The 16,612-nt window shown below is 35.4% G+C and overlaps 1 protein-coding gene across 1 annotated transcript; it reads left to right on the top strand.

Annotated features, from left to right (window-relative positions):
• The first annotated feature begins 1,792 nt into the window (after positions 1-1,792).
• Positions 1,793-16,514, top strand: LOC150097858 (apolipoprotein D-like). Its single transcript, XM_090406612.1, has 3 exons — positions 1,793-1,859; positions 15,535-15,642; positions 16,378-16,514. Exons 1-3 carry the CDS (start codon positions 1,793-1,795, stop codon positions 16,512-16,514), a joined length of 312 nt encoding a protein of 103 aa, XP_090262738.1.
• Positions 16,515-16,612: the final 98 nt, after the last annotated feature.

The raw sequence follows: 16,612 nt of genomic DNA, 5'->3' as shown, positions 1-16,612 counted from the left end.
AAAAGAGTTGTACATTGTGCGCCAGTAGATTCGCAAAATGAGGACATCAAGGAGTCCATGGTTAGACAAGTTTGTCCCAGAACATTGCATATACAGTGAGTCCTCGACTCATTGTCAGTTCAGACAATCCCATCGTACGTCAAAAAGGTCCTACGTCGGAAATCACTATATGAATCATAAGGATATGTTGATAATTAATATGCCTGAATGCTAAAATGAAATCTATAATATGTTTTGTTATATTTTTAACTAATTTTAATCTTTATTTATAGTGAAATAATTCATTTACAAATTATAACATAATTATTATGTGCAGTACTGCACTATAATACAGTGGCGCACCCAGAGAGGGGGGGGAAGGTGCCCTGGTCCGTCCCCCCCCAAAAAAACACTAGAAATTTTTCAAAAATCTTTTCCTAATTAAAATTCATTTTTTAAAATTTATCTTGTGTCGTGTCTTCTATTTCTATATTACTTATGAATTAGCGTTCATTGCAGATGCTCAGTCATAGGTCGTATGCGATGCGTTGTGTGTATTCTCAAATCGTCTACTCAACTCGGTCGCTCCCCCCCCCTTTCAAGATTAAATCCTGTGTGCGCTACTTCTGTAATAAATAATGAATTATGAGTGTACACTGCTCCTGTACAATTACCACTAAAATAATTAGCTGGAAACACACAAAGCAGGAGTAATTCTTCAAACTGCTGCTTTATTAATTGGACGATTCATAGTAAAAGGAAGGAGAGGCTAAGTCATCAACAACCAATTCTTGAAATACAGGAAACGGAGCAAGGTGTTCTGATGGTTACTCGCCACGTGCATAACATCAGGAACGTTTAGGCTCATCTTCAGGGAATGAGATGACGGCAGGAGTGGGTTTCTTTAAAAATTTGCGCATTACGTGCAACATAATCTGCACAGTTTGTTTTTCTTTTCAGCATAGATTTCTCTGGCAACTGCACCTTGCGCCATTCTTCTACTTTGCTAAATCTCTGCATATTGGCGATCAATTTCTCTGACAACCAAACTCCTTATTAACAAAGACAAATGCTTCGGCCAAGTTTTTTTCACTGTAATTTTTTTGGAGGTCGGCTACTTCTTGGTCTTCTGCTTCTCTCTCTCTCTCCCTCTCTCTCTCTCTCTCTCTCTCTCTCTCTCTCTCTCTCTCTCTCTCTCTCTCTCGCCTTCTTCTTCTGCAACTTTCTGTGCTTCTCGCTTTATAAGGTCTTTATTTGAAAGCTCTTTCTCACAGATTCCTCTAACTCTGCTAATTCTTCATTGTCAGCCTCCAACTGTTTAGCTTGCAGTATTATCTTATCACCAATCTCTTGTAAGATTTTATCTTTATCGAATCCTGGGAATGTATGAACATGTATTTTCAGCAAAAAAGTAAAAAGCTAGATATTTTCTTAGATTTTTGGTTCTGTATTGGAAAGTACAGAAATGGAAAAAAAAACAACTATTCTTTTAACCATATACCTATATCTCTTAAGGAACTCCAACATGTTATTTGCAAGAGAGAAATAGCAAATATGGACACTCCGCTGCATAAAGTTTTTTTTTTTAACTACATATGCTTTATTATTATTATTTTTTAAAACATTTTAAAGATTTCAAAACAAATGTTTTTATAACGTTATGCCAATTTTTATTCATAATTTTTTTAACATCATATTTATACTAACCAGAAAAAACAATAAACTACAGAATATTATAACACACGCACACACACGTGTTTTCTTTATTTTCTTTATTTATTTTTTTCAATTTAGAAACAGAAGTTTGACGCTAATGAGAGGATTTCTGCACATCCCCGATTTAGAAGAGCAAGCAAAGATGGAATTAGTTCTGGGCCCCTGTAAGTGTATCCATTATTTTAATATCAAAATACAGATCGAGTTAGTTGCAGCGAATTCATCAGGAAGTAGTACCAAAGTAAATGTGCACAATTCCAGCATATGATCTCTTTCTATCAGTCTTTATTTCCATTATTACGCTACTTCATTTCCTTATGGGATTCAAATATCATCTTTCCTTCTCGGTTTTTTCTTTTCTTTTTAATCCTTTCCCAATCAATACTTAAATCAGTTTAACTGAGTACGAGTTAAAATTTACTAGTACTTCTGGTACTAACGAAATGTCTGGGAAATCTATAATAATATATCGGCGCCATTCAGTTCTGCTCGCAATATGTTCACCAAAGAAAAGCACAAAATAAAATTTAATAATAATAGGAATCGCATATATAAAGAGATGCATCGCCCTGCTATAATACTGTGTTAACTACTTCCAGCAGTAATTTCTGTCCCTGGATTCGTATAGTAGTCCGATTTTCTTTCATCTCATTAACCAGAGATTGAGCTTAGAAAATTGAGCTTAGATGAGCTGATATTTTACCCAGCTCATGTTAATTTAAGGTGAGCTAGTTGTTTCATTTAGACGGGATACGCAGACAGGACGTGCACGGCTTGTTGTTAAGAAAAGGGTATTTTCTTTACGGTAACTTGGTACGCGTTTCTTATATATCTTGCATAAATGGAGTCGAATTTGTTGTTGTTGTTGAAATTGCTCTTGTCCTCAAATTAGCACTGGGAAACGATTTTGAATCGTTTTACACAAATAGATACTCCACAGAAAGACATCTAGAAATCGTTCTCCGAAATCCATAGCCTCGATTGCCATAGAGAGGCTCCTCATTTACACCAAATATCATCCCTAAGAGCGAAAGAATTCAACATAAATAATACGAAACGTATTGCAATTATACCGCTAGAAAGCGATGAATTCATATAACTTAAGCTAATCATTATGGACATGTCGGAATTGCTTACTTATCTATAAATATGTAAACAACAATACTAAACATCATAAAAAGATGTTAACGAATAAAGGAGAGAGAGATTGCGAAGTACTACTCAGTATATGATTCACTTTTTTTTTTCTTTTTAACTTCCCCGTTTCAATTATTAAAGTATATATCAATTTACATATCAATAAAAACACACACAACTGTCGTAAAGCTACATAAAAGTGACGAACACAACAAATTATTAACCTCTCCTTTTTTCCATAAATGGGAAAAATGTATATAGGCGTGTACAGCAGTAAACTGTGATCAAACCTACATAACATCACATTTTAGAAACACAGCATTGATAATAGATTTCATTAACCAGAAATTTATGGCCTCGAAGACAAGGTCTTTCTTAGTGTTAAACACCTACAGGCGAGTCCCTTTTCTTATACATTGTAACAAAAATGACTGCTAGCGATATATCCGCATACTGTTAGCAGACTTCACGTACTAGAACATTACATCATAAGGTCGATAAACTTTCATGTTTGCGACGGTCATTAAAAATAAAAATAATATATATATATCCGCGGGAATGTGATGTGTTATTCTTTTTCAGAAATACCTGTCACACAAGAATATTTACATTTCAAAACAGAAGTTGGAGACAGCAGGCTATGTTACCAGGACGAGAACGCAATTTCTGGTCCACGCCTAGCGGTTGTGCACATTATTCAAATAACACCAGCGGGCAGCAAAATGAAGAAGCCAAAACGTATCAATTTAAAAAGAGTTTATTTTTTTCTGAGCGCAAGTTGCAACAATGAATACTACGAAAAAAAATATATGTATATATATTAATATTATTATTATGAACGTGTGGATGAGCCGGTAGAACAGTCAATTGAAATGCATAATCACACTTTTAAAAGGAACGAATTGATTAGGTTCTTTATAATTTAGAGAATGTACACTATCCTAATTTTACGCTCAAGCGTAGACCTACACTTCTTACCGTATAGGCATTCGGAACCGAAATCCTACGGGATAGGTTGGTTACTCCTTATTCCTGGAGGCATCCTATGACTGTAGCCTATGTGTGTTCACGGGGCCGGTTTGCCTGCTTGCGGGATGAAAAACCCCAGATAAACTGGGGGAAAAACCCTGCTGTCCACGTCCAAGACTTGGCTATGCCTGAGGAAGATCTTTAAGCTCCTGACGTCGTCGACGGGAATCGAACCTAGGACACTCCTTCCTCAGGCATATGGTTGCGAAGCGCACAGCCACTAGGATAACCGCGCGGACAATGTACACGCGGATAACTTAATAAAAATTTGGCACTGAAAGACAAAATCTGAATTGTAGTACATATTGATGGATTAGAACTGTCGGTTTGGTTGTTGAAGGGGAAATTGATACTCCACTGTGGCATAGCTGTTTGTGAACGTCTTCAGGTGAATATTGTGAGACCACCGTCCAGTTTATTAGGAGGCCCAGAAGGGGCTTGAAAAGCGTTTCGTGTTTAGTCTCCAAAGCACATTTTTCGGAATTTATATAACCCTTATTATTGATGTGCTATATGTTCTCGACCTTTTAAAGATGCCACATTTCATTAGTTGTCATCCAGCGAAGGAAGATTTATTGTTATCATCAAAATCGAATTGTTTTAATCGTTTGCATACAATTCAATTTGAAATTGATAGAAGGTTAATTTTTTTGATTGTAGATATTTCCTTCGCTTTCGCAAAATATATAATCGTGTTTGAAAAAAAAAAAAGTTTCGCTAGTCAAAGAAGTGAATCAAGTAGTGGGTGGCACTTCTGCAAAAATCGATGAATATCAAAGCTCACATACGTAGCTTGTATGGTGACAGAGCAAATTTTTCCTTATGTACTGCAGAATTACATGCTTTATATAATTCTGCAGTCCGCGCAGTTAGCCTAGTGCACTGGTTCTTAACCCGTGTTCCTCGAACTGTTTACGAGTGTTCCGCCTGTGAAAGATGTCCCATGACATAGTTCTGAGTGAAATTGGCTACTCTGATCCTAACAACTGAAGACTGCTGTGCGCGTTGATTTCTAAACCAACAAAATATCGTTTATAGATCATGCGTTTGCAGGATATATTATATCTACGCATTGTTTTTTGCACAGATAATCCCTAATTTGAAAAACATTATCGGCAATATTAAAAACCTGTACTAGACCAAGTTGTAAATATGGTAAATTACATCAAGTCAATACCTTTAAAAGCAGAACTTTTTTTAAAAAAAAACTTTGCATATCTGTGGAAGCCAAGTACGAATCTTTGCTTTTTCACACTGAAATAAGATGGTTATCCAGGGACAAAGTGCTATTGCGAATTTTAGAACTTAAGAATGAATTGTCGGGCCTTTTTTTAAAATGAAGATGCTTTTGTAAAATGTCTTCAAAATGATATTTGCTGTGCTAAAATAGCATCTTTAACCGATATTTTTAATTACTTAAATAGCGTTAATACAAGCATCCAAGGGAAAATTAAAATATTATGACATCCACTGAAAAATTGTCAGCTTTTCAGAAAAAAGTATCTCTTTGGAAAAACCGCATATCAGAAAAAAAAAAAAATACAGTAGATATGTTTCCTTCGTTCCATAATAAAAATGTGGAGGGAATTATTTCCGTTATAATAGAATATTTAACAACACAGTCATATCCCGAAGTTACGCGGTAGGTGGGACCAACAAAAAGCGCGTAAGTCGAATTCGCGTAACTCGGGTATAATTTTGCATACAAACATACAAAATATTAGTTAATTGGGACCAAAGGTTTACAAAAACACTTATATTTTTTAAGAAATATAATCATAATTGCAGTTTTTCATACATAAAAAAATGAAAGTTATTTCAATTTCGATGGTTTCATAAAATCTAATAGATGGCATAATGTGTTTTTCTTGTCATGCAAAATTTCTTCATAGCAAGCTAATGATTTTTTTATTCCTTGCCTTATGGCTACAGTTCGTTCCTCGTTAGAATCTATGCCATCCAAAATCTGTAAACCTTTCTTTTATGATTGTTCTTACTGTGGATTCCTGTAGATCGAACTTCTTTGCTAGCTCACAAATTTTCATTCCGCCTTCAAAATCCTTAATAATGTTGAGTTTTGTTTCCAAAGTCAATGTTTTTCTTTTCTTGCTAGCTGTAGAAGAATCGGACTTGCTTCTTTTGGACGACTTTATTATTTTTTGTGATAACATTTTTATCAAGAACATAACATTAAACAATTGCAAGGTTTGTAGACTATAAAAATCGTGTATGAATGGAGACCGCCCGAAACACGTCAGTGCTTGTTCACAGCATGTGCGACACTGGCGAATGCGGCCGGCGCCGGAAAGATACGACTGGTGGTGAGGCGTGAAGCGGGACAGGAATACGTACATACATGAAACCGCGTAACTCCGGATTCGCGTAAGTCGGGGTATGACTGTACTCGAAGAAAAGATTTCAAGTTACTTTCCTTCCTTAAATACACACAGTTATGACTGGATACGAAATCCATTTGGCACAGTTAATACATCGAGTTGTGAATTTTCGTTACAAGAAGAAGAACAATTAGTTACCTTGTCAACGGATCGTACTCTAAAAATGAAATTCTCTGAAATAACTCTTGAGGAATTTTGGATTTTTGTCCACGCCAAATACCCAGCTCTCTCCCAAGGGCACTAAAAATATTGTTACAGTTTCCAACATCATATTTGTATGAGCTCTGTTTATCAATATTAACCGATATAAAAATTAAAAAGCATGAAAGACTTACTAATATAGACAAACAGATGAGGGTAGCCATATCACGTATTAAACCCGATATTGCTGAAATCTGCAAAGCCGACAAGCTGAAGTATCGCATTAAAATAAGTTCCATTTTTATAAAAGGCAATTCCATGCCTATTTTAATTCTTAGTTTTATGACCCTAAAGCTTTTGGTGTTCCCCGCCTTTTTCTTATAATCAAAAGTGTTCGTGACTTGAAAAAGGTTAAGAACCACTGGCGTAGTGGCTATGCGCTTCGCAACCATACAACTGGGGAAGGAGTGTCCTATGTTCGATTCCTGGCGACAACCTGAGGAGCTTAAGGATCTGCCATAGCCAAGTTAGTCGGTCTTGGGCGTAGACAGCAGGGTTTTTTTCCCGCCAGTTTATCTGGGGTTTTTCCTCCCGCAAGCAGGCAAACTGGTCCCGTGAATGAACACACAGGCTACAGTCATAGGATCTAGTACTGCAAGGAAGGCAATGGGAAACCACCTTGCTATTAATCATTTCCCTAGTATGGTAACATATAGCTACCCCCACCAGTCGTATGACTGAGGGAATAGAATAATTATTCTGCAGTACAAATTGTCCGACTGAAACCATTCCATTAATGTTAACAGACAACTTAAATACTAAACCGTATTATATTCCATCCAGTTGGCGGGAATTATTAAAGCTGGAATCGCTTTGCCAATGAAAAAGAATCTGATTGAAAGCAAATGAACCGAGTGAACCCATCTTAAATCCTATCAAATCTTACTCAGCCTGCGCAGAATACAGTTATTGCAATATATAATTTTGCTTTCCCGAATATGATTCTATTGAAGAAAAAAAAAAGTGAGAGAAGAGGGCAGTTTTTGTGCGGATTCCAAATACCGAATTTCAAAAAAACTTCGAATGATAAAAACGAACTTCGTAGTCAGTTAAACATTTTGTGAAATATTTAACTAAGGACTTCGCCATGAAGACTTTCGTTTCCCCCACCACTCATATGAGTATAAATTGTTCATGATTTGAATTTACACTAAAATGTTGCTTGCATCGAAGGCTTTAAGAAGCGCCTTTGTTATGAATTGCTTCTGCATGCACTAATGGAAAGTGAAATACCTTGAGGCAACGCATCATTCAAATTCTCAGTGAATGTCAGGTAATAATATTAATAAAATCCCGCAGAAGTCACACGCACGCACGCACACACACACACACACACACACACACACACACACACACACACACACACACACACACACACACACACACACACACACACACACACACACACACACACACACACACAAACAGTGGCCAACTATTCAGCAGCATATATCTTTATCTATCTCAATGACTTTAACAGGCTTTTAAGGCTCACAACCCTCCAAGCATGCTTGGATTTCGTAACCGAAATACGAGGATAGAATAGAAGCGAGGAACGGAGCGCCTCTCTACGGAGGCGCTGCCCCATTTGTCCACCGATTAGAAAGACTTAGAGCCGGATTCTGGGAAGCAAGGAACTTCATGAGGACTTTTCAACCGAAGGTGGGTTAGTCCCTATAAAGTTCCTTGCATCGCGTAAGAAAAGAAACTTTTCTTATGCGATTTTTTATCAGTATTTTGAAGAATTAACAAAGGTCTCTTTTTAACTCAGATTCTAAAGAAAAGGGCTGTTAGGTATCGATTTACATATTGCAATTAACTGATTTTTAATTTGCACTGGAGTGAGGAGTCATGCAAAAGTAGTAAGATGTGTTTTAAGTGTGAGCCCATCTACCGAATTTTTGTTTGCTTTTCTAATCTATTTTTTGAGTTTTGGCATAAGATTTCGGGCGTAACGGCTACTCTTTTTCGTATAGCTACAATGAGCGATGCATGCTCCATTTTATTCAAAATTATGTTATGTCATGCACAGCTACCGCTGTCGTCAATATTTATACTACATTTGATGTGATAATTTGCATTATTTTCTTGAAATCAAAATATTACTGAAGAGCAGAATGGTTTCAAATGGCATAAGTAAGATATTAAAATGGAGGATATAGATTCAGCCATTTATTGTAGCTAAATATAGAAAGAAACTTCAAAAAGTTTCGAAATTTACGAGAGCTCATGAGAATATAATATACACATATACGGTGTAGGTCAGTGTTTTTCACTTTTCTGATCGTAAGCGCCCCAAAAAAAAAAAAAAAACACTATTTTTCTGAAAACGTTTTTTTCATGTTATTCCTCTAAATTGATATCAATACTTATGGCTTATTTTACCGCTTTGCAAAAGAAATACCCCTTGTATTAAATCATTGGCTTTCTTACTCCAGCTAAATTAAGACATTGATGATATGTATTCTAAAAATATAAATTTGAAGAAAAACAATATAAGAAGAATGATTTTTTTACGTACCTTTATAGAATCTTCGAGTTTAATTTTTTGATGAAACGGCATCAGAAATATAATTGGTAGAAATAATAAATAACTGAACTTTAAACCATTAAAAATGAACTATGAGGAATGAACTATAAAAACCATTTAGTCTATCGGCTGGATTAAAAATATATTACAACTTTTTTTTTCAGAAGGGAGTTAAAATGGAGATAAAAATATATGGAAACTAAAAATGTTGAAATTAAAAATATGTCAATTAAAACCAGAAGAATACATTTACTGGCTTCATAATGGCCTCGTATCAATGATGAACAACTAAACTCAAAAACGAAAGATAAGATAAATATAGATATATTTTTATCTCTATTTTCCCCCCTTCTGAAAATAAGTTATAATATATTTTTAATCCAACGATAGCCCTAAATGCTTTTTATAGTTTATTCCTCATAGTTCATTTTATCATATCCACTTTGACATTACTTATCAAAGAGTACCTAATCTAAAATCGTTCAAACTTTGACCTTCTTTGGTTGAAAATCTTCCTGCCCCAATCATTCGAATTCATTTGCTGTCTCTATCGCTCTCCTAATGTCACTTACTACTCTGAGCTCTTTAATTTGCTCTCCTTAAAAACTGATTTTCTCCAGTCCCACTGTCCTAACAGTAAAATCATCCTCCTAGGAAATTTTAATGCCCACAACTTCAACTGGCTTTCCTCTTCCAGTTGTACAGATCGAAAAGGCAGAGATGCCCAAACATTTGCCGTCATCAACGAGCTTACAGAAATTGTTCACATGCCAAGCAGAATACCAGATAACTCACTGGTGACCCCTTTTAAATACACAGTGAATGTAGTGGGCCTCCTAGATAATTCCGCCACATCTCCTCCCCATGCAACGACGCTTTTACAACCACTCCCATACAATAGTAGTTTGGTATTATAACAGTGCCAAGTGGGACAGCCTACGCAATTTCTATGCCTCTTTCCCATGGTTGGATTATTGCTTTCGACCTTCCAATTCAAACATATGCACCGAACATATCACCAATGTAATCCTTACTGGCTTGGAAACTTACATTCCCCACACTACTCTGAACTGCCGTCCGCAACTAAACCCTGATTCTCCAAAAGATGTGCCAAAGCTGTACAAATAAAAAATCAAGAATACCACAACTGGCTGACATCAAGAACTCCATCCTCTTCTATTGCTTATACTCACGCCCAAAATAGCTGCAAGAAAACTATCAATTCTTCCAAAACAGAGCTTGAAAGTGCAAAAAACAGGAAACTTGCTGCCTGTCCAAATGGCAGCCGAACCTTTTGGTCTCTTGTCAAAGCAATTGGTCGTAACTTTTGCTCAACACTATTCCCACCTTTATCATAATCAGATGGCTCTACTGAATCCCACAGAAAAAGCCAATCTTCTGGCTTCACAATTTGCCTCCAATACACACATAACTGACAATGGTAAATGCTCCTAACCACTCCAGATGTCCAATATACAATGCCTTATATCCTTTGGACAGAAAGAGATCAGAAAATTATTGTCCAAATGAAACAAAATAATTCTCATGGCCCTAATGGCATTCCTTCAATTGTCCTGAAGGTTTGTGCACAAGAACTGACTCTTATCTTATGTCGCCTGTATATACTCTCTTACTCCACTAGTATCTATCCCACAGACTAGAAATTGGCCTATATTTAACTCATTCCAAAGAAGGGGTGACAAATCACTGCCATCTAACTACCTCCCTATCTCACTCACCACAGTCCTATCTAAAGTGATGGAGAGAACTATCAACTCCCAACTCTTATACTATCTCAAAGACATCCAGCTAATAAACGATCACTTTTCTTTGTCCTGCTTGACTTCCTCTATGTAATCTCTTATATTCTTCAGTTCCGTCTGTCTCTGTTTTTCTAACCGGCTTCTTTCGATTAGTTCCCATGCTGAATCTGATATCCATGGCTCTCTTGGTCTTATGTTATTGGACTGAGATACTTCTTGGCTGTATCCCGTATTATAATTATCATTGATTCCTTTACAAAGCATTTCTGGTGAGTTCTCCTTATTAGTTTCCAATGAAGAAAAAAAAAATCATCCAACTGAGTTGATGTTTTGTGTTGAATTTTTTCTTGACAATTATTCATAAGACTATTACACTTTTTTTATAATCTTTATCAAGTAGCTTTATTTTATCCTCCTACATGTTTCGCCAATCTTTTTCTATTGGCATCCTCAGGGAATACAAACTAGTAAGCTAAAATGAAGGTTACAGACTAGGTTATAACTGATAATTCTAATTCATACAAAAAATTGGTATTGTGCGTGACAATGTGCGTGTCTCGTTAACGTGATTTATTCGTTATGGCTCATTACGTAATTGTTATGAAAGTTCATTTCTTTGACGTTTAATGAACTGATAAAAGTTTTCCCAATTTCTGGTAAAATTAGACCTTGATTCTTGTTTAGGTTTTCAGTTTTACGGGCGACTGTAGCTGCTTCTTTAAAGGTTCTTGAATGGTAGTTATCTTCTATGTATGGCATAAGGCTCTTATCCCACTCAATATGATGGTTAGTAGAGTGGCATGAAAGGCCTGAAATGTCTTGTCTGTTATTTCTGACATATCCTATGTGTTCTTTCTTTCTCGTTTCAAAGCTTCTAGAGGTCTGACCAACGTAACTAATACCACATGAGCAAGGTATATTATATACTCCAGAGTACTTGTAGAATGGGTGAGGATCTTTCGGTGATCTTAAAAATTTCCGAACAGTGTTGATTGGTTTGAATGCCACTCTGATCTTATGTGGTTTTAAAAGGTTAGCTAATTTTTTGGAAAGGTTGCTGACAAAAGGAATCGTAATCGTACTGATGTATTGGACGTCATCACGTTGTTGATGTGGTATATCAGTAAAGAGAATCTTGTTATAGAGTCTTTTTGGGTAACCATTTAAAGAAAGTTCTCTGGATATTGTGGTTAATTCCGTTTAAAAGAGCTATGTGATGAGCTGAGTTGAAATGGAGGTAACGTCCAGTATTTGTAGGTTTTCGGTATACAGATAGGTTGATACTATTATTGGATTGTTTCTTTATTAAAATGTCAAGGAATGGAAGTTTTTTTATCCTTTTCCATTTCTAATGTGAATTTGATGGTATTGTGGAAACTACTGATTTGGTTGAGGTAATTCATTAGTTCTTCTTTCGTATGATCCCAAATGATAAAGATGTCATCTACATATCTGTACCAAATTTTCGGTTTTGGAATAATCTGGGTTAAGATTTTTTTCTCTAGATCTTCCATGAATAAGTCAGCACAAGCAGGTGATAGGAGGCTGCCCATAGCTAATCCAGTGAGTTGTTTGTAGATCGTTTTTTGCCAAATAAAATAGTTAGAAGTTAAACAGTGATTGAACAAAGTAGTGATGTTTTTTGGGAATAAGTTGTCTAAGATGTTGATGACTTCAAACACTGGAATGTTAGTAAACAGAGAAGTAATGTGCAGGCTTGCTAGTATATCCTCTTCAAAAATAGGGATGTTTTTTATTTTATCTATAAAACTAGACAAGCCAACTTGATTTACCAACGAACTTCGTATGCTCTTCTTAGAGAAAGAATTCGCCATACGAGATTCATGCTTAGCAAAATAGACTCACAGTGCTATAATTTATTCACAGATATCTCTAATAATCTTGACGCTGAGACATGGCAACTATTAGACAATATGATTAGCAACAGTTTTACCATAACATTTAATCAAAGCAAAAAGACACAAATTGATAAATTCAATATACTGTATGATAATCATAGCAACTGCAAACCGTCTCTACCAGATAACCAAGTGATAATTAACCTATCTAAACACGTTTTAAGTAAACCTGAGATCTCTATCCTCAAATAAGGATTCAATTTTGCTTCAAAACCCACTGTCATTCCTAAAATAGAGTTTATCTGCAACTTAGAAAAAGCCTTCTCATTACTACCACTTCCAATAGCTAATGACTTACGATTAAAAAGTAGCATAATGCTTTCAGCTCAGTTAAGATCTCGTAACACCAACTCTAACCAAATGGAAAGAAGAACGCTTCTCAAATTAAGGAATAATAAAGATATCATCATACTCAAAGCCGACAAAGGTAATAATACAGTTATTTTAAATACTTCAGATTATGAAGAAAAAATTAAAAATCTATTATCTGACAGGTCTGTATATGAAGTTCTCAGTAGAGATCCTACCACTAAAAACCATGACACCAATGGATTATTATGTGGAATGAATAACTGGCCTATAGAAATTATAAAAAAACTAAAATCTATGCACCCATTTACTCCTAGATTGTATGGCCTTCCAAAAATTCATAAAGAAGGTATACCATTACGCCCAATAGTTGATGGAATCTATTCTCCCACTTACCAACTGTCAAAGTATCTTGCGAAGATTTTACAACAACACATTCACGTCTCTGATACTTATATTAAAAACTCAAAACATTTTATAAAAAAAATAAAAAACATCCCTATTTTTGAAGAGGATATACTAGCAAGCCTGGACATAACTTCTCTGTTTACTAAAATTCCAGTGTTTGAAGTCATTAACATCTTAGACAACTTATTCCCAAAAAAACATCACTACTTTGTTCAATCACTGTTTAACTTCTAACTATTTTTTTTTGGCAAAAAACGATCTACAAACAACTCACTGGATTAGCTATGGGCAGCCTCCTATCACCTGCTTGTGCTGACGTATTCATGGAAGATCTAGAGAAAAAAATCTTAATCCAGATTATTCCAAAACCGAAAATTTGGTACAGATATGTAGATGACATCTTTACCATTTGGGATCATACGAAAGAAGAACTAATGAATTACCTCAACCAAATCAATAGTTTCCACAATACCATCAAATTCACATTAGAAATGGAAAAAGATAAAAAACTGCCATTCCTTGACATTTTAATAAAGAAACAATCCAATAATAGTATCAACCTATCTGTATACCGAAAACCTACAAATACTGGACGTTACCTCCATTTCAACTCAGCTCATCACATAGCTCTTTTAAACGGAATTAACCACAATATCCAGAGAACTTTCTTTAAATGGTTACCCAAAAAGACTCTATAACAAGATTCTCTTTACTGATATACCACATCAACAACGTGATGACGTCCAATATATCAGTACGATTACGATTCCTTTTGTCAGCAACCTTTCCAAAAAATTAACTAACCTTTTAAAACCACATAAGATCAGAGTGGCATTCAAACCAATCAACACTATTCGGAAATTTTTAAGATCACCGAAAGATCCTCACCCATTCTACAAGTACTCTGGAGTATATAATATACCTTGCTCATGTGGTATTAGTTACGTTGGTCAGACCTCTAGAAGCTTTGAAACGAGAAAGAAAGAACACATAGGATATGTCAGAAATAACAGACAAGACATTTCAGGCCTTTCATGCCACTTTGCCTCTACTAACCATCATATTGAGTGGGATAAGAGCCTTATGCCGTACATAGAAGATAACTACCATTCAAGAACCTTTAAAGAAGCAGCTACAGTCGCCCGTAAAACTGAAAACCTAAACAAGAATCAAGGTCTAATTTTACCAGAAATTTGGAAAACTTTTATCAGATCATTAAACGTCAAAGAAATGAACTTTCATAACAATTACGTAATGAGCCATAACGAATAAATCACGTTAACGAGACACGCACATTGTCACGCACAATACTAATTTTTTGTATGAATTAGAATTATCAGTTATAACCTAGTCTGTAACCTTCATTTTAGCTTACTAGTTTGTATTCCCTGAGGATGCCAATAGAAAAAGATTGGCGAAACATGTAGGAGGATAAAATAAAGCTACTTGACAAAGATTATAAAAAAAGTGTAATAGTCTTATGAGTTGATGTTTCTTCTGTGAACCCACTAGGAATTACTCTAACATCCAGTCTAGTGGGATGTGCCTGACTTGGAAGTTTTCGGAGTTTTAGTTTTGCTTTGTCTCTTACTAGTTGATGGTAGTAGGCTTATTGTAGTTGTTTGAAATTACTAAACGAAACAGGCTCTGAGGCGTCTGTGTTATGTACTGTATGTTAATTGAACGTGTTTTTGTTTCTCATCGGATCTAGCTGTTTTGCGAAAGGAACAAAAAAAAAACGTTTTACTAGGGCAAGCACTTACACCTCTGTCGGAGACTGTCTACTTCACCATTTAGATGAAAATGTGCATAGTAGGCAGAAGCATCCTCATTATAATTATAATTGAAACTCAGCAAGAAGTTTCCTCTAATGAAAATTACATTAGAGTATTAATACCGGACTATTAAGGTTTACATGTTTAATTTTAAGAACAACATTTCTTTGAAATGTGAGTTGCGTGCTATGACACTCCAATGCAATTGCTTACTCCATATCTTACACAAATACTTGAGGTGCCCTATTTACGGAGTAGACAACTAAAAGTTTCTAGTGAATATGATCGAGAATTTGATTATGCAGATTATATTCATCATTATTTTTCTTTTTATATGGTATACATGTTAAACTTTTCTTGTTTTACCTACAGTACAGCTGTTTATGAAGTACAGGGTACTCGACACCAATTACGATGCTTATGCAGTGATTTGGGGCTGTTTCGAATCACCTCGTTATAGTCATTTACTTGGCCATACAGGTAAGTGTTTTGCTTGTCCGTTTTTGAAGGTACTCGACTAAGAACTTGCTGTTGTAAAAATGTAGTGTATGTAAAAAACTAACGGAGAGACTATTAAATTTTGAATAGACCGATAATAGATAATCATATTGGTTATTATTGCATTGATATTTTAAATATCATTTAAATATACATGTGCGAGAAACCTTTGCTTGTTTGTTTATACAGAATTCGAAGATTTTTGTCAGATGCTGTTTGCCTTACTTGGAGTTTCATACGTGTTTCAGAGCTTTTTAAAACTGTTTTGAGGCAGCCATTGGACTTCAAATTAGGGGATTATTAAAATATGAAGAATTCGCACAAAATCTGACTAGAAGCCTAAAGTAGAAATCAAAAAAAAAAAAAAAAAACTGGCGCCTACGGCGCAAACCCCCGTGTTCCGGACTGGTAGGCTGGTTCTCCTTGAATTCTGATGACTCGAATTTTGAAGACTCGACACTCAGGGTAGCTCCTGAGTTTCAAAACGTTTCAAAAAACGTGACATAAAAAGGCTTATCATTTTATATATATAGGGAAGATATTTCATCATGACACGAGAAAAGATAAACATTTACATATTGCCAGAGTCAGACACAATGTTCCCAAATGCTTTTTGCTAGTATTATATTAGCTGATGCATAAAAAATAGCCCATTATTATTTTATGCCAGATGTAAACTAATGCCTATTAATATTTATTTATTTATTTTCATTACAGAAAATCTGTGGATTCTTTCGCGTACCGAATCTTTGGACCCCAGTGTGATGAGTAGCATCTACAAATATCTGGATGAGAATGATATCAGCCGGGCAGGCCTAACTCGCACTCGTTTCGAGAACTGTACAGTAACATAGTTCACCTAAATGGTCGTTTAACTTCTAATTTATAGAAGGAAAATTTAAGGTTGTGTAGTTTCAAAGAAACTGTTTATTGGAAACAAAAAATAGAATTC

The sequence above is a fragment of the Typopeltis vanoorti genome, chromosome 16 (genome assembly GCF_054136105.1).
Source record: "Typopeltis vanoorti isolate ZY-2024b chromosome 16, IOZ_Tvanoo_1.0, whole genome shotgun sequence".
Lineage (NCBI taxonomy): Eukaryota > Metazoa > Arthropoda > Arachnida > Uropygi > Thelyphonidae > Typopeltis > Typopeltis vanoorti.
The sequence above is the reverse complement of the archived record's forward strand: the minus strand, read 5'-3'. Positions and strand labels throughout refer to the sequence as shown.

Excerpts from the sequence above, each read along its gene's own strand:
- LOC150097858 (XM_090406612.1), top strand. The coding sequence starts at position 1,793 with ATGAGAGGATTTCTGCACATCCCCGATTTAGAAGAGCAAGCAAAGATG. Across the intron at positions 1,860-15,534 it reads GGAATTAGTTCTGGGCCCCT|TACAGCTGTTTATGAAGTAC; the intron begins GTAAGTGTATCC and ends TTTTACCTACAG. Across the intron at positions 15,643-16,377 it reads TCATTTACTTGGCCATACAG|AAAATCTGTGGATTCTTTCG; the intron begins GTAAGTGTTTTG and ends TTTTCATTACAG.